The sequence below is a fragment of the Euleptes europaea genome, chromosome 5, assembly GCF_029931775.1.
Source record: "Euleptes europaea isolate rEulEur1 chromosome 5, rEulEur1.hap1, whole genome shotgun sequence".
In the NCBI taxonomy this organism is placed as follows: domain Eukaryota; kingdom Metazoa; phylum Chordata; class Lepidosauria; order Squamata; family Sphaerodactylidae; genus Euleptes; species Euleptes europaea.
This window is the reverse complement of record NC_079316.1, coordinates 58,110,999-58,130,370: the sequence shown is the minus strand read 5'-3', so window position 1 is coordinate 58,130,370 and position 19,372 is coordinate 58,110,999. Positions and strand designations below refer to the sequence as shown.

General features: G+C 40.2%; 1 protein-coding gene across 1 annotated transcript in view; it reads left to right on the top strand.

The window, feature by feature from the left end:
• The window catches only part of LOC130477365 (VPS10 domain-containing receptor SorCS1), a 496,720-nt gene that overhangs the window by 427,131 nt on the left and 50,217 nt on the right, over positions 1-19,372 (top strand). The window contains exons 18-20 of the mRNA XM_056849300.1: positions 874-1,045; positions 8,982-9,168; positions 17,509-17,642. Of these exons, the coding sequence (XP_056705278.1) occupies positions 874-1,045; positions 8,982-9,168; positions 17,509-17,642 (493 nt within the window). The remainder of the gene's footprint in view (positions 1-873; positions 1,046-8,981; positions 9,169-17,508; positions 17,643-19,372) is intronic.

Genomic DNA, 19,372 nt, shown 5'->3' with positions numbered 1-19,372 from the left:
GTGTGTGTGTATTCACCACTTAAAAGGAATATATATATATATATATATATATATATATATATATATATATATATATATATATATATATATATATATATATGTATGTTCCTTTAAATCCTATTAACAAAGCAGGGAGCCTGGTTTTCGATACTGAGGCTGGCACTGAAGGGTTAATCAATCAATAAATCTTTAATGGCAAGGGTTAAAACCCTCAACCTTTTCCAAGCAAAATGGATGCTATGTAATTCTAGAATTTGTATTTTATTTCTTTTTTTTTTCTTTTAGTCTTATAGTGCATTCCTAAAGAGAGTTGCTACAGTCTAAGCCTATTCATTTCAAGGGGCTTAGACTAGAGTAACTCTCCTTAAGAATGCACTGTGAGTGTGAATGCACTGTGAGTGTAGCTGAATTGGCTGTATGAGCAGTACCATTAAAGTAAGTTTATGGACAGAACATCTCATTTGTTTGAGCCCTAAGACAAACATATTTCATAAAATATAGAAAAACCAAATCAAGGGGTTTTTTAAAATGAAAAATGATAGTAAACAAAAATAAAACTTTGCGTGTGTGTGTGCATTCCCAGAACCAGTGGCTGCTGCCACTCTAGTTCTGGGATACTAGCAGTTACGTTTGTGTCTGCTGACTTCTGCCAGTAGTGGGATGCCCATACCCAATCCCTTGCTCTCTTTCTGTAACTGACCATAAGAACATCAAATGTTGTTTAAAAAAAGTGCCTAAAGTTGTCCAGTTAAGCCAGTTAGTGGTTAGGTTGCTTTAACTATTTGGCATGTGGGAGAAAAGAAAATTTAATGAAATAAAGAATCTCCTGTAGCCCTGTCTTTAGCCTCTCTGTCTATTTCCCTTTTTCAACAGGTATAGGAAGGTTGTATCTAATAACTGCACAGATGGTGTCCGTGAACAGTACACAGCCAAGCCTCAGCAATGCCCTGGCAAGGCTCCGCGTGGGCTTCGAATTGTCACTTCAGATGGCACATTGACATCCGAACAAGGACACAATGTTACCTTCATGGTCCAGCTGGAAGAGGTATGGTCGATTTCCTACGCTTCCCACTGGGGCCCTTGAGTCTGAACCATTTAGGAGAAAATGGATAGAACAGAATGCCATGAATTCTGTCAGTATGACTTAACTGATCAATGGCTTGATCACAGATTTCAAATTCTGACAAATTCAAGCTGTCTGTCTGAGCTCTTCACCCCCCCCCCACACACACACACACTAAGCAAGCTATGAGTCAGTGCTCCATGGCTTGCAATATATGTGTGTCTCTACCTCTGCTGTCCCTGACTGCTTGAGATATACACTGGAGAATGAAGCTAACAGGCTAATGTTGTGAAGAAAATACTGAGGCTGGACAAAGGAGCAGAGGCACATTGCAGGTAGAGGGATATTCCTGCTGTTAGCCTTCCAGATCTGGTGGTCCTTGCAATGATGAACTCTGTAGCCACTATTTGTTATAAAGGGCAAAAGAAATCGATCTATTCCAGCAAGTGGTGCCTGTAGTGGTGAAGATTACTTCAGGTAATCCTACTTCACATGAATGCCACCACTTGATGACTTGAAGCTGGTGATAATCCTATCATATGTATTTTATCCCCCTAAAGTAATTATGTGAATTGACCCTAAGTGATAAACCCAAATTTCAGGTCCTTTACCCAGTTTTCTGATACGTGTATTCTTCCTTGCTGGTCTCCCATCCAAATACTAACTAGGGCCGGACTTCCGGTAACTGAGCTGATCCTAGCACACGTCCCTTGGGAAAGCTCCCAAGGGAATCCAAGAGACGCTTTGAATTGGAGTGTTTTTTAGCACACCAACCCGGTTCTAAATAGTGGACCGGGGTACAGGAATTCCTCTGCAGCCCGAAGAAAGCGGTGTGACTCCCATACTCTCCGAGGGAGCTTTTTTAAGTCCCCCGGAGGTGTGGATGGTGTCCCACTAAGCATTGAGGGGAGATTGCATCGCCGCAAGCGTCTCATTGGCATTAGGCTTGGACCTCCATTACCTATAACCATCTTATGTACTATTTTAATGAAGAAAAACCTCACCCTCCGAAATCTAAGTGAGTAACAAGAATTCTTTTGATCTTACAGGGAATAGAAACTTGAACTGGTTGGCAGAAATAACTGGGAACTCCGTATCCTCCCCCCACATTGCATAAATATTTTTTCACCAAGATAAGATATCAGATAAAATGGCAAGGACGCTATCAAGTTGATCTGTGGGTAGTCTAAACAAGTGAAAACTTACAAAATAATTGATCTTAATGGAAATGGAGGGAGGTGTAGGGGAAGTCAATAATTTTTTTCCTAATTATATACAAATATATTTACTAATGGTTCCTATTTGTTTTTATTTGTTACTGTTTATTTCAACTGTTAAACTATGTGTTTAATATTTTTGGAAAAATCTAATTCTCAATGGGACCATTAGAATACTTTTTGATCTAATTCCTTATTTACACCTTTTTAAATTTTATATTAGGTATTGATCTAATGATGTTAGATAGGATGAATATGCTAATTAAATAGTATAGGGATTAGTTCCGTTAGCAAAAGTTTATACAATTTATTTTCAGACGGAAGAGGGAGAGGGGGAAGTCAATTTATTGTTAATTTAGTATTGCTACTTGTTTTTTTAGTATTATTACTATTTTTAATATTGGATATTGTTTTACATGTTGATATATCAAATTAAGAATTTTTTTTTAAAAAAATTATACAAATACTAACCAGGGCCAACCCTGCTTAGCTTCTGAGATCTGGTGAGATAGAGCAAGCCTGGAGCTACATGGGTAGAAATTAAATGCTTGTGTTTCAATTTAAAACTGCTGAGTCATTGACAAGCTATATGTACATGTCAGAAAATACCAAGACCACGGTTACACAGCCCGGATAACCTACAAGAACCAATGAACTCTGACCGTGAAAGCCTTCGACAACCCCGGAAATGTTAGGACAACAAGAAAAAAATGGAATAATTGTACATCATTCCATGGAAAGAAGAAATCCATCAGTGACTCTGCAGCACATCTGTTAGACACTTAAGCAGCAGCAAAGCTAAGAAAGCCAGACATCCTTTCCACTGTGATAGTGCTCAAGACTCTGGGTTGGAAAGAAATTAGGAAGAAAATAATAACTTTTTAATGCTAATAGTTTTTTCATTACAGCTTTCAAATTCCCCAGGCCCGTTTTAGGATGGTATTTTAAAGGAAATACACACACATCACTCTAAGCAGCAATTCGTTTGGATTTGTCCTTTGTGTTTTGCCTAATACAGTTGAACTTAAATTGATTTAAGATTAAGCACATTCCTAATTGCTTTGTGGAGTCAAAGATGTATTTTAAAAAAATGTGAGCGCCTACAGGTTGCAAATATCTTCTGTAAGGAAGTCCCATCTAAACGCCTTCAATGTTGCGATCTTTGGCATGCCTAGACAAATAGCACGGGGAGGGAAAATAGTGTTCATCTACATAGTCTGCATAAAGCAGATTTCTGACAATTTCATTCTGGAAGACAACTGAAGAGAAGGAACATCTGGCTGTTGCAACGGCTAATTAAAAATCCATTTAAACATCTGCAAGGAGAAAGAGACGCAAGTCATTGCCTAATTGAAGACTTCCAAATGAAATGTGATATTTGGGACTCAATTTAATTTTAGTTTTAGTTGCATCTCATTGTGTTAATACTGATTTACATAGAAACCTCAGTGCTTTATAGAACAAATTCATGCTCACAGCCTCTTGGGCAAGATTAAAATTGAACGTTTGAAGGTGTCATGCTCATTAGATTGATTAAAATGAGGAATATCATCTCTCAAATGGCAAAATACTAATGATGGCATATCAGTAATCAAGACATAATAAACATTCTGTAAATAGGACAGGTTGTTCAGACTCCATTGATGAGAAAAATCAGGATACTGCAAAAAAGTGGTGTCTAAGATGCAGAGAAATGTAGGCCCAGCTCTTCTTTCTTATGTACATTTGTGATGAACCAGGAAGAGGACATTTGGACCTGGAACCTCATATAAAACTCTGCCTCTCATAAAAGCAACACAGCCTTCTGGGTCTTACAGGCAATATGATCAAGATGATATCACTCCCCATTCTACCATCTCCTAGTTTCCCTGACCAGTCATGCCCAACTTTGCCCCATGGTCTAAGAGAGGATCGTCCATTCTGGGAAGAGGGTGGCGAAGAGAGACCCGGCAATCCTAATCATGAAAAAGGAAGTCTAGTAGGGTTGCCGGGTCCCTCTTCACCACCAGTGGGAGGTTTTTGGGGCAGAGCCTGAGGAAGGCAGGGTTTAGAGAGGGGAGGGACCAATGCCATACAGTCCCATTGCCAAGGTGGCCATTTTCTCCAGATGAACAGATCTCTATCAGTTGTAATAGCAGGACATCTCCTGCTAATACCTGGAGGTTGGCAACCCTAAAGTCTAGTGATGGGAGCACCCTGCAGATTATGCTGACCCTGCTCATCGGCTCTGCCTCTCCCTGCCTCTGCTCCTTGAAGCCTTTCTGTGAAGGAAACCAGAGAAGGGCACTGAAAACCAAGGGTGCTGAAAGGCAGGGAGAGCTGGTGAAAGGGATCTGTATGTGTGAATGTGCATGTGTGTTTGCAGCAAGAAATAAAAGGGCGAGGAAAGGCATTGACTGAGGATCATGTCATGGAAGGAGTACTTCCTTCTCACTGTCTCTTGTCTGTTGCCCTTCTGCCTCTCAAAGCTTTTGCCAATAGGAAAACAGGAAAGGCCATTGAGAAGAAGAGTGGGTTTTTATACCTTGATTTTTTCCCCCTACCTTCAAGGAGTCTCAAAGTGGCTTACAATCACCTTCCCTTCCCCTGCTCACAACAAACACCTTGTGAGGTAGGTGGGGCTGAGAGAGTTCTGAGAGAACTGTGACTAGCCCAAGGTCACCCAGCAGGTTGTGCGTGGAGGAGTGGGGAATCAAACCCTGTTCTACAAATTAGAGTCCACTGGTCTTAACCACTACACCACGCTGAAGCAGACAGAGCTAGTGAGGCAGGTAGCAATGTAATTTAGGGTTACTGTGAATGTTACAAAAATATGGTTAATCAAGAAAAAAATAGTAGCCATGTCACACCAACACTAATCAAACCCCAAAATACAAAAGCATGCGACTAAGGACAATACTGATAGATTTCATTTTGTACCAACATTATAACTACCTATATATACTGACTGAAATACATCCAAAGTAACAATACACAATATTTCTACTGGCATATATGGACTCTTGATTCTATGCCAGTAGAATTATTGTGTATTGTTACTTTGGATGTATTTCAGTCAGTATATATAGGTAGTTATAATGTTGGTACATAATGAAATCTATCAGTATTGTCCCTTACCCACAAAAATATGGTTGACATTTGAAGTTGTGCAAAATGTCCATTTATGAAGATTTGCTTGCAATTAAAAATGAGTTATATTGTAACAAGTTTTTTATTTGCGCAGTTACCACTGGCCAGGTAACTGCTGATTACACGTGTTTGATTCTATAGTAATTATGGAATGCCACTTTTGAAAGCCGCTAAGTTAGGTTGTATGTGATGCTTCTGGGCAGCATTTTCCGATCTCTTCTTTCATTGCTGTCCACAGCTAGGAACCTTTCTTCTTCTTGTTCCATATTTCCCCAAAGCGTGCACCTCTGCAGATAAGAAGCCACGGTCAATTTCACTTTCAGTTTCTTGTCTCAAAGCTGCACTGATAGGGTATAGTGCTTTCCCAGTGTATTGAAAAGGAAATTGATTGAGGCTTTCAACTGCTTTTGAGTTTCAGAGATGCTGGTCACAAATTTGCAAGCAAATTGCAACCTGAACAAAGATGCAATCAACCATTCTTGGTGTGATTGCCCTGTGATTTGTATCATGATCCACAGGCAGGATTCTTTGCCCTCTCTTTATTATATATTTGGATAATTTTGATCACTTTCTTCAAAATGTATTTACAGAATAAATGTTTAAAAGATACCTTGGATCCTGCCAAATGTTTCTTCCAATGGAAGGCTTTTCATCCGCAGTGTACAACTTCCTTGCCCCCACTTTCCACCGCCTCTCTGAATGCCCTCTTAATTACAGCTCCTGGGGGTAAGAGAAGCTCCTGAGACCCCCAGGGACAGAATGAGAGGGAGTCAGAGGTCTGCATCAGGACTGAGGAGTCAGCAAAGGCCTCCCCTGTCAGCAGAATTCCTCTGTGAGATCCAGTAATGCAATTATACTTTCAAATGTCTCACATCAAATCATTCAGCAGTATATGATTATATAGCATCATAATTAGAAATCAAAAGCAATAACAGTGAAGATCAGATATATTTACACATGAAAGGCTTAAATAAACAGAAACATTCAATTTTTAAAAACAATTGCCAGATCCAGCATTCTGCAGATGTTGAGAAGGCTTTCATAACATGGGGATAATTATGGGGAAAGCCTCTCAGAATTGGCTGCCACTCTGATTTTATCAAAAACCAAGACCAGATTGTCCTGCAGATATCCATTAACAAGAGGGAACGTAGAGGAAAGGTGGGATTTTCTCAATTTTTTAGACCCAGTGCTGTAATCGGGACTAGTTTTCTTGATTGGTGCTTGTATATCCCTACTCATAATCACTGGGGCAACTAGAATTGTTGGGGTCCAGGACAAGTTATATTACCCTTGACCGAAGAACGGTACACTCCTATTTTGGATGGTCATCCTCTTCCACCGAGTGCGCAGCTTCAGGAGGGATGTACATGGAGCAGTGAGGGAGGTAAGGGACATCTGCCTAGCCAGCCAGATCAGCCTGGCGATCAATGGGGTGACAGATGTCGCAGCCAGATTGCCCTCACATCCGACAAGTTATATTATCCTAATATCTTGTAACTCCTACTCACTCTTTATGCTCATACAAAAGAAATATGGTATTTCAAAATGGTGTCTATATTTAAATGCTCTTATCCAATCTTCCCTTCTCTTAATTACATGCCTCATCTTTCCTCACTTTCTGGTAGACTAGTGCTAGCCATTGTAAATGACAAAAAAAATTCCAAATGTTGGAAAGCTGTTTTCATGACAGCCTAAGCAGAAGTAATTCCCACTGTATTCAGAGCCTGACTCCCGGATAAGTGCTTTTAAGAGTGAAGACTTTCTATACAGTCTGAAGAACAAGTGATAGATCATTCACTAATGTAACTAAATAATTCCTTGATAGATTTCATGCATGGAAAAACAGCCCTCTCTTGGTAGAAAGCTACATTTAGCCTGCAGCTCAGTCTAGCTCTTGGTAGTCTAATCTGAGGTTATGGTTCTACAGGGACTATAGCTTTGTACCACTAGGGCAGGATCCCAGAAGATTTGAGAATAAATTATCAGAGCCTCAGGGCAACCATTCTACCTTGCTAGAAATGGGGCCACGGGAGAGGTGACTTTAAGGTCTTATTACAAATAGGTATGCTTAGGATCACAGATTTAATGTACTAATATCAAAACCTGTAGAAGAATCAGATTAACTTTACTGTCTACTTTATCTGAATGCAGTAGAATCAGAAAATCCTGCCATCTAGCATTACATCTGCCATCAAGATTAATGGAAAAACAATGATAGACAAAAATCTGTTGTAATTTCATTCAAAATAAAATATCTGTCTACCAGATCACACACATGTTCCTCAGTCTCTGAAACTAAAATATTTAAATGTCAGCTTTGTAAATGTGGCCTTTTCTGTGGCCTTTACCAGTGGAACCATATTTAACTGAGGGAAAGCATTTGCAGTTCAAGTGGTTTAAGTAATAATGAAAAAAGCACTGGAAAAACCAAACACATTTATTTTATGAAGGAGACTTTCTTAGAGTGGCAGCTGTGGATCCTCTCTAAATAGACTGGAAGGGGACATTTCCCCTGGCAGAATGCCTTGATGGAAAACAGAATCCATCCTCCTGAGCTTAGGAGTGATTTTCTTCTTCGGTAGTAACTGGTAGCATATTCATTGGCCTATCAGAATTTACAAAGAGGTGATGACGCTAAGACACACTTATTAGTAGAACTTCAAATACCTGACCTTTTTTTATAAGTTTTCTACATTATTCATGGGTTTGGAAATTCTAACGTATGTTGCTTAAATTCTAAGGGGGCCAATTGGTATGATAACAGAACAAAATTGTGTGCAGTGCGATGCGAGAATCTATCCTTATGATATTTGTTTCTTTTAAAGGTCACACACTTTACTTTCAGAATAGTTTTGTAAAAATAGTATGAACAAGTCAGGTTCTTAAATTTGTGAGTTAGATGCTTTCTTCTAAATTTTTGAAGCATTTCTGTGCTGCAGAAAAGTCTCTTCTGTTTTGAGAAGGAAACATTATTGCTCAGAATCCCTTGGAAGAAGTGAATCATATGGAGTCTCCATTTTGTGGCCTTAATATTTTGTCAAGGATAGGGGATTAACTGGTGGAACATCATGGTGGCTTTTAAATATTTGATAGGAGAAGAATTCTCTCCTGGTCACTTGCTTATGAAGTTTGTCAGTGAGATTTTAATTTTTAGGGATGTCTCTGAATTCTGCGGCACCTAAACATTGCACCAGAATTAGCTGTCCAAGTTTTCTACGGAAATCCTCCTGAAACAGACCCCCTTACATAATGAGAGTTGGTAGCTATAGGGACACATTTAAGCCTTACTGTGCAATTATGCGACTCTGACCTTTGTTGTGGAGATCAAACTAAACTGAGGAATGTTTACCAGATGTGAATTCACTTGAAGAGTTATTGTATACTAGAATTAGGGTTTTCTAAAGTACACCATTTTATTTTGGGGTTTTTTTTTTTTTTGGAGTAGAACCCAGAAATTCCAGTTCACGTTATATATTGTGAATTTGCACTTGAACATATGAATCCTCTTCAAATTGTTGTCAATGCTCAGTTTTATTAACCTCTGACTCCTTTGCACATCTCTAATTCAGGGTGATATCCAAAGGTCAATAATACGCGTGGACTTTGGAGATGGCAGTGCCGTGTCATACGCCAATATCAGCTCGACAGAAGATGGGATCAAGCATGTCTACCAGAATGTGGGGATTTTCCGAGTGACAGCGCAGGTGGAAAACAGCCTGGGGGCAGACAGTGCTGTCCTGTACTTGCATGTAAATTGTATGTTATTACTGTTGGTATACAAAATATTTAAAGACACGTTTTTTTCTTTCTTAGGGATGAACCTTTTTTGCTTTGAAGGAAAGCTGGTAGGAGCAGAAGGAACTTAACATTTAGCTCATGCCCTGCCAGAAATTGTGTTACTCTTTAAGGTGCTACTGGACTCTTGCTCTTTTCTACTGCTATTGAGAGACTAACTTGGCTACCCATCATGATTTATCTTAAAGTTATTATAAGAGAGAAGTGAGCGCTAGAGGAAGTATCTTTGGATCATGGTGCCTCCATTTTGGTGACTCATAAAGATAGAATGACAGGAAAGGAGGGCATCTACATTCATTGATGTTGTTACCACTCAGCTGCTTACTGTAAGAACTGGGCAGGACTTTCCAGCCATAATGCAGTTGAAATCAGAGTGTAGAAATGAGATCAAAACAGATAGGGTCAGTCATGAGCCCCGAAGTGCACTTTTAAATATGCATGGCAGAAGCATGAAACTAGCTGGAGCATTATCTAAAGCATTGTGAAGGCTGCTGGCTGGCTTCCACACAGCTTTGTCATGTATGTTGTAGATGTGGCAGGGCATAGGAAGGAAACTCTGATTTGTGCTGTTCTCTACCACCTCCACCCACACAAATACACTTTGCAAAGAACTGTTAGTGTAAAAGGAGCTTTTTCATGTATATGGTTTTCCAACTCTGACTTGGGAAATTTCTAAAGATTTGTTGTGGTACCTGGGGAGGGTGGAGTTTGGGGATGGGAGGGAGCTCAACTGGGATATGAGGCCATAGTCTACCTTGCAAAGCTGCCATTTCCTCCAGGGAAACTATTGACTGTAGTGTGGAGATCAGTTATAATTCTGGAAAAACTCCAAACCCTACCTTGAACTTGGTAATCCTACATGTATGCTGTTTTACTCATTGAGGCCTTGTCCAAATGATGTCTGCAATTATTATTTTTTTGCAGTGGAAAAAGTATGAGAACAATGGATTGTTTATACCCAAAACGGTTCAACCAATAATGCTAAACATTCTGAGTAGTCAACATTTTTAAAAAAATAAATAAATATAAAGTTTATTTATTGATTTATATTATTTGTAGTCTGCCTTTCTCACTGAGTGTCTGAGAGAAGGTTTCCCGAGTTAGTGATTGATTTATGATGGACACTAAGTGCTTGCTGGTGTGGTTCTCAACAGGATTTTAGCAGCCAGCCATTGAAAGCTCCCAAGGTGGAAGAAAGTAAAACGTTTTAAAATATTAAGTGCTGTAAATGTATAGGTACTGTCATGCCGGCCATCTCATTGCACTCTGGAACAAAATCTACAAGTTTATGGCTGTTACCGCACTAGGTATTCCCAGCGATGTATTAAGAGTTTGAAAATGTTATAAAAAACATCGCTTTAAAAGGGTTTTTGGATGCCACGGCTAAAAGATGGTTGGAAGACGTCTTCACAGCTAAAGGGGCTAAACAAAGTGCAAACAGTATTTTTTATAACAGTTTCAAACTCTTAATACATCGGTGGGAATACATAGAAAGTGTGAACAGTATTTTTTATAACATTTTCAAACTCGCCCCGTGGCGCAGAGTGGTAAGCTGCAGTACTGCAGTCAAAAGCTCTGCTCTCACGACCTGAGTTCGATCCCAACAGAAGTTGGTTTCAGCCGGCTCAAGGTTGACTCAGCCTTCCATCCTTCCGAGGTCGGTGAAATGAGTACCCAGCTTGCTGGGGGTAAAGGGAAGATGACTGGGGAAGGCACTGGCAAACCACCCCGCAAACAAAGTCTGCCGTGGAAACGTCGGGATGTGACGTCACCCCATGGGTCAGGAATGACCCGGTGCTTGCACAGGGGACCTTTACCTTTACCTAATACATCGCTGGGAATACCTAGTGCGGTAACAGCCAATGTCAGGCAGTGGGAAGTTGTTCTCTCTGCCTCTTATCTCTTCCCATCTTCATGGAAATGCTAGCAGAGCAAAAGCCAAGCCTTGTTTGTAAAGGTCACCGCAAACAAACACAGAGTCAGTTCTCTGGTAATATCTTTACAGAGGATCTGAAGGTCCCTGATAATATAAGACCAAGCTGTCTGGCAATTCTGACAGAAGAAGATCCCACAGGGCCCCATCATCATTGTGCTCTACTTTGTTTGCAAGCTAATGAGACCCCTTGATAGAATAGCTGGTCGCTTACAAGTTACAAAGGGAGAGTCATTGCCTGGGTCATTCCCTTCTTGTAATGGCTTTTCCCACCAGATACTTTTATCAATGCAGGTCAACACTGGAGCAAAATGCAAAACAGCTAAGTGTTACTAACATTCTCAAGGAGATGTGCCCTTTACAGATTCTGGGATCTAATTCACAAGAAACCTTAGATCTGGGGGATCACACTAGGCTGGGGGATGGGTGCAGGTGTGTTTGCTACAGGTGTTTGCCTGCTGAATTTATAGTCTGTCTTTCTTGCTGAGGCTCAAATTTTTTGAGTTTTGAGTTTCACTTCGAGCATGCTAGTCAGAGGACCAGTTCACCTGGCTGAATAATGCATCTTGCTAAACAGCTCATGCTACAGAGGCTGCCAACATATGCAAGATCAATAGGGATGTAGATTTTTACTTGTAATTCTCTTTTTTTTAAAAAAAACTTGATTTGGTTTCCTTATATATTTTTTAACTATCCACGTTAGTTATTCAATTCATTTTCCATTTCTAACAGTTTGTAAGAGAAAAACATTGCCAGTTGTAAACTGCCCCCTCTTTTAAACAGGATGGAATTCTCATAAATAGTAAACTTTCTCCAGTATATCCTCCCTGCCAAATTGTAAATAGAGAGAAAGTAAAAAGTCTCTCTATTTTATATGCAAAATGGGAAAACTGAGGTGTTTTGCAAAGCACACAAGCAGGCAGGGGGCAGAGCAGAGACTTGCTTTTGGTGACTCAATTAACAAGTAGCATGACAAACAGGCACAAATAATATGTATCATCATTAGGGTTGCCAACCTCCAGGTTCTAGCTGGAGATCTCCCGCTATTACAACTGATCTCCAGCCAATAGAGATATGTTCACCTGGAGCAAATGGCCACTTTGGCCATTGGACTCTATGGCATTGAAGTCCCTCCCCAAACCCTGCCCTCCTCAGGCTCTGCCCCAAAAACCTCTCGCTGGTGGCGAAGAGGGACATGGCAACCCTAATAATCATAGCTATATATCTAACAGCTGTGTGTGTTAAGTGCCGTCATGTCTTTTCCAACTCATGGCGACCCTATGAATGAAAGCCCTCCAGAATGTCCTATCTTTGACAGCCTTGCTCAGATCTTGCAAATTGAGGGCTGTGGCTTCCTTTATCTAACAGCTAACTATGCCTAAATCTGCAGTCACCTAAATCTGCGGATCAGGGTCATTTACACAGAAGTAAGATTTTTCAGAAACTTGGGGGACAGGCTTGCAGAAAAATCTTACAACAGGAAAAATGGGGACAGGGGTAAAAAAAAACCCAACCAAACACAAGAACTGTTTTCTGTGCAGCTGCAGATAACAAAGGAAACAGCTCTCAGGAAGCTGTGTCGGGCAAAGGTAACAGCAACTGACAAAGATGGGAATAGATGGCAGGCAAGTGAGCAAGCAGGCAGAGCTGGAGGTCAGGGAAATAGGAGCTGGATTTCTGAAGCTGGACAGGCCAAAAATGCAATGGCGGCAGCCAGAGCGAGGAAGAGGCAGCACATCTTTCTTCTTCCTTTGACTGGGAGAGAAGGCAGGCAAACAGTGATGGCTGGGAGAAGAGGGGGAGGTGGCGGCACTGCTTTTCGTTTGCCCAGTGCAAGTGCCTGAGCGGGAGAGAAGGGTGCCTGGGATGGTAAGTGGAGGAAAGGGAGATAACACCCCCCCCCCGCCAAGCTCATACAGGTTCCTGCTTTTATATAAAAAATGGCATCTAAGAAGAACCAGATTTAGCACACTACTTCATCTTTGCCTGTTTGGTGATGTTGGTGAGTTCTTTCCTTCCCCCCCTTTTTTTTAAGGTTTTGTAATCCCAAGGGACCTTTTTGTTCAATGTAGCCATGCTGCCAGGACACAGTTGCAGTTTTTCTCATGAAGCACGTACACACTATTGAGACACCGTAGCATTTACCTGTATTTCACCCCCCCCACACACACACACATACACACACAATCTTCAGTGACACTCATAGTACCCACAGATGTACACCAAAACATTTGCCTTTTTTGCCCATCAAATTTGCCCATCCCAGAGCCAGTGAGGCAAAGTAAAGCATTTACATGTATCCCGCTCCTCAGTCTGCAATACTGCCTGTATTCCAGAGTGTGCAAACAAAATAGTTGTTCCTGTGCCTAGCAGACACAGCAACAGAAAACAAAATACCTTGAACTAACAGGAACTATTGCTTATGTAGAATCAAAGTATTTTCCAAGCCAGTGAGCCAACAATGTGATCAGGGAAATATTTTGCAAAGGCAGATCTATCAATGTAATCCCATTCAATAGCAAGATCTGTTCATCTCTGCTGAGTAAACATCCTTGTTGTTTATATTTCTTTTCCCCTCTTCTTCTGACCTCCACAAACTCTGACGAGCCATGTGCCAGATTAATGGGCAAATTTCCAAATATTATTCACTGCTGTCAGTTTTTAAAATTTTGATTAGACATATTAACTATATTATATATTATACAGAGAGATTTGTAAGTTCAGGTTGTAAGTACATATTAGAATGTACATCCTCTCAGTTGGACATATATTAAATGCTAAACGGTATTGATGTGATTCAGCACAGACGCTGATGGAAATGTGTCTATGATTTTAAATTGTATATCTATAATAACATATATGAAATCAAGGAAACACTGGGTAATTGCAAATGAAGTACAATTATAATTTTCATAAACAATGTTCTTACATCACATTAGTGCAAGTGAACATGTTGTCTTTGGGGAGGTTTTCTTTTGGACTTCAGAACACCTATATAAAGGGACACTAGATATTTCACATTAACCCATCTATGAGGTTTTACTGTCAAGTACACATTTATCTACCACCTAGTATTCATTTATTTGCATATTTACACACCACACATAGGGCTGGATCCAGCAAAGTTTTTCGGTGGGTGCTTGGACTTCCTCTCCCAGAGTATGACTTTCTGTACCCTCCATGGCAGCTCAAAATGCTCCCAAAATCCTTTTTCTGAGGGAGAGGAGACCCCCCCAGGAATAGGATCTTAAGATCCTGATGGGCTGCCGCAGGAGGGAGGACTGAGAAATTTGCTCACAGAAGTCTGCACCTGTAGAAACACTATGCTGGATTCAACCCATATAGTTTTCAGTTTGATGTAAAAGTCAAGCACTATAATTTAGGGAATTTCAGACCTCAGTAGATACTAGCAAAGTTGCAATAGTCACCAAATTCAGAAAACTTCAACTTTGGCAGCTAAGTAAAAGTCTCACGTATATAATGAGAAAATAAGAAGTATACCAATTCCATATATCTGAATAGTCCTGGCAAAGGCACTCTATTTTCTTAGGGCACCTTGAACAGATTTAATAGCAAAAATGACTTTAATCATAATAGATTAAGCCCAGTGCTATAAGGAAAAAATGATTCAGATGTTTTTCTTGCTATGTCACGTAGATAGTAGTACAACACCACCTGCTGTTCCAAAGCTGTATTTTCAAAATTGCATTTTTGTTTTTTTGGCACACTGATTGCTGTAGTTAATCAGAATTACCTGCTTCAGTGGCTTCCTTTTAAATCAACATTAGAGAAGTAGTGGGAGTCTCAAAGGAGATTATATGTTCTACACCTGTTTCTTCAAAGGACCTTGTTGATTTGAACCAGCTTTTATAGTAGCACAGAGAATATGCTTGCTTCAGTAAGAACTAAATGGCTGAATATGTTCAGCCCCCACTTCAGATGCAATAAAAATGTTGGGCATTAACTGAAATATAAAAAAAGATCCAATTTTGGATATTTAATGAAGGATTTCTAAGCAAATATTGTACAAACACTGACCAATTACCCATGGGGGGGGGCTCTCCTAAATGGACCAATATGATATCTTCTTGTACTATCCTGACCAGCACATCTTATTCCAGATTAATATATTTTTTTAATTCAGATATCCATCTCAGGCTATGTGCATTCTGGCAGGAAAGTTGAATATCCAAGGTGTTTTTTTAAAATGGTTCTATTAAGGCCATTTTATACCTCTTGTGGTAAAATAGTTTATTGTTGATATAGGAGATGCCACAAATATATTCTGCTTGGTTTCTGTGAGATAATGAAAGTGGACGGATGTGGTGAATTTGTGCCTTTCTTTATCTGTTACCTTGTTTAATGCTTGCAGAAAGAAATAAGTAAAGTTCATGAGGGAGGTAATTCATAGTTGTTTGTTCCTCAATGATACATATGAGCACTGCTAAGCAATAACATATGTATGGGTGTGGGGGGGGGGGGAGGGTGGAAGAGTAGCCTCTAAGCACCCAGATAAGAACAGAAGCCAGGAGCTATAACATGGCATGGCTTCTGCAAAACACAAAACACACAAAAAACTGCCCTCCCCAGAGCCCCGCAAAACATTCTCAATAGTTTCCTTATGCTGGGAAAAGTTCTCTTGGTGATTCTCAGCTCTAACATAGCTCAGTGTTGTGTCAATGGGGGATATTTGTGGGGCTCTGAAGGTCTTTTTTTCAAGATAGAGGCACCAAATTTATAGCAGAGCTGCTAGTAACTCTCCTTACGCATGGAATCCTCTCCGCCCCACGACAGGAAACCGAAAGGCTGTCCTTGCCACAAAACCAGCCTTTCAGTTCCTCGCCACCCCAGCTGGTTTGTGATGGGGGAGGGGAAGGGGAGGGAGGGATGAAAAATGGTGGCAGGGCCATAGTGCCCCCCAAAATGCTGAATAAATTCAGCATCATTCGGGGTCCGCTTTTTTGACTCCCATTCATTGTGGTCATTTTTTTGCCCAATTCCTGTGATTGTCCAAATGTGGACAATCCATAAACTGTGCTTTGTGACCATACATTGTGCCAGGTTCTGAAACTATGGTTTATTAGTGTGACGTTGTTCAGGGCCGAATTGGCCATGTGAGCAACATCATTAAAGTAAAGAAACTATGATTTGAAGTTAGTTTATTAACCATAGTTCATCTTACCTATAGATTTATGTGATGTACTAATATAGACATCCTGGCTTAATTCTACCTTGTTCCCCAGCACTGTCCTCACTGCAATGAAGGTGAGAATATCAGCTGGAACTCTGTGGGGAGTTGGGGCGGGGGAAGCAAAGGTGATTAAATGAGCTTGTGTCAAAGTTATGAATCTTTAAAATAAATCATGGTTTTGTATGTCTGCGCTGGTCAAAGACTTCTTTCATCCAATGATACAAAGATCAAATTATTCATCTGATCATGAAGATCAATCTGCCATCTAGCACAGTAGTATCTACCCTGATTGGTAGCAATTACCAAGGTCTCATATGAAGGTCTTTTCTAGCACTGCTATCCAAGGTAATTTAATAGGAAATGCTATTAAATGTGCAAATTAAATTATCATCCATTGAACCACTCTTTGTAGTTAGGGTTGTCAGATGCCTGGTTCCAGTAGGGAAACCCTGCTAGTGCTCCCAGTCATTCCACAGTACTCATTGGAGTAGTGGGAGGAGAACTGGGGGGAAATGATGGTGTGCAACACCATGATATTACTTCTAGATAAGAAACCAGAAGTGGCATTGTTGCAGCCCACAGCACTACAGGATTTTCCCTGATCACTATGGTTTTTATGACAAAGTGTTGGGGAAGTCCTAGATTGGGGATGCTATCATGAAACTTCCTAAAGGGGGCTGACTCTGTGACTGTACTTATGCTAAAATAATTTAGAGTGGGATGTTGAAATCAAGGTCACATAGTCTGATGTTAAAAACTAAAGCAACATTCTCATCGCAACCCAAAAAATGCTTATATAAATCAACAATGTTTAAACACATGACAGAGTTCCTACACAGAAGTCACTTCTATGTAAGAATTTGAAGTCATGTTGTGTATTGATCATTATGTATAATGATCTTCCATCTGTATTTTGTTACAAGTGCATGTGCTGGAAGCAGCAGTTGGCCGCAGCTTTGCAGTGTGAATGCAGCATGTGTAAGGTTACAGTGTGATCTATATCTAGGAATCACATTCACACATACACACACACAATACAGAAATCATTTAATGTTGGCATTTTATTGTGTATGACAAATCTTGCAACCCTTATTGAAGTTGGGGAGAGGGGGAGGACAAGAATAGAATATTAATAGACAAAACTAATTCACAACACCCCCCCCTTCTTTATTTCTAGGCCCTTTGGAACACGTCCATTTATCACTGCCATTTGTAACAACAAAGAATAAAGAAGTTAATGCCACAGCCGTGCTGTGGCCCAGTCAAGTTGGAACATTAACTTACATCTGGTGGTTTGGAAACAACACAGAGGTTTGTAGTTTATGCAGCTAAAATTAATTGTCAAATCATGACACAATAACATTATTGTGGGGCTTTCAAATTCTCTCGTGGCATGGATTGCAGACCCCTGCAAATCACAGAAAGCAATTCTCAGCACCTTTATGTTGCAAATCAGCTTTTTATAAATGTACTTAACTGTCTCTGTTTAGGCCTCATTTGCATCTTATGCAAATCACCAATCCCCCATTGGGCACGGCTGAAGAGATCAAACTGAGAAAACTGCACAGTGACAGATTATCAAAGATTCCAAGATGCGGGGCTTTTTCTCTCTTTCCCTTATGTAAAATACAGATTTTTTTTTAATGTGGAAAAAAACACCCTCATGTTACAAATCCAGACTTGAGAGATAAAAGTTTTTAATTTGCCTGATGTTCTCTCTGCACTACTCCAGGGTTTAAACTGTAAATCCTAATCCATGTGCTCTGAAGGAATAATAAAAAAGGAATGTTTTCCTAAAGTACCAACACCTACACTTTCATACTGCTAAACCTATATGAAGTTCTCATTTGCGCAGTTAAGCTGAAACAATGCCTCATTACCACACACTAGGAGAAACAAAATGATATATAGCACATTTTTCTGCCTACAGACAGTATTTAGCATAAAAGAACAGGCACAAAAAAGACACCCCCTTTTTTCTGCCTCATTTGTGAATTGTAGGAATCTTAACAGGTGTCTGATCAAATTGTTCTTTATTTGTGTTGCTGCACTTCTCACAAGCTCCTTTAATTTTCAGCAAGGAGCAAAGAGAATTGAGACAAGGATGGTTGAAGATGCTTTCCTTATATATAGGGTTGAGTGGTAATGGTTTGGATCCAGACTAAACTGGCAGGTTCTAACAATTTCCCCCTTCCCCTGCAGACCTCACCATGTCATGACTCATGGTTGGTTAACCCACAGGAGCAGCATTTTATGGAGACCTGTGGGCTACCATGGAGGGGAGAGGCAAGAAAGTCCTATTATGCTGATGGAAAATGTAGTCTGGATCCAACCCAAAATGTACATACAGATGCCTCAATGGGAACACCTGTTGATCCATGAATGATGAAAAGAATACCCATTGGTATCCATCCTGTTCTGTTAGTGTGCATACTGGTGGTGACACACAATACAGTGTGCCATACACTGCAGAATTACATCAGCAGCCTTTTTTGAGATTTGACTACCCTCTGATATTTCCTACCAATTGTAATCCCATTGTTAATCAGTTGCAACTGATCATTGTAAACCTTGGTTGCACCAGTGTAGCTGACCCCTCAGCAATGGGGGAAAAAACCCTTCTAAAATGATGTACAGTATATAAGTTTTATCTACCCCACCATCTTACCCCAATGACTTTTGGTTTCAGACCATTTCTCTGCTATGTCGAGTATCACGTCATCTTTTAGGACTTGAACAGATGACATGTTGATAATACAGAAGGTCCCTGTTGAAAGAGTCATGCCGCTGCTTCTTTTCTGTTTTGCCTTTTGTGTCGCTTTCTTGTAATCCCCTTTTCTATTGTCCCTATCCCCATTTTTTAAATGTCTCCATGAAGAACTTCCACTGATGCTCATTGTTTTATGCATCATTGTGAGTCAGGGTGGCAAAGGAATGTTGCTCCAGGTCAAGTTGGTTGGTAATCCTAGGATATTTTCGCCTCGCTCTGGTGTTCTCTACAAGGACCTTCCTGCCATTCCTCTGGTATTTGTACAAATTGA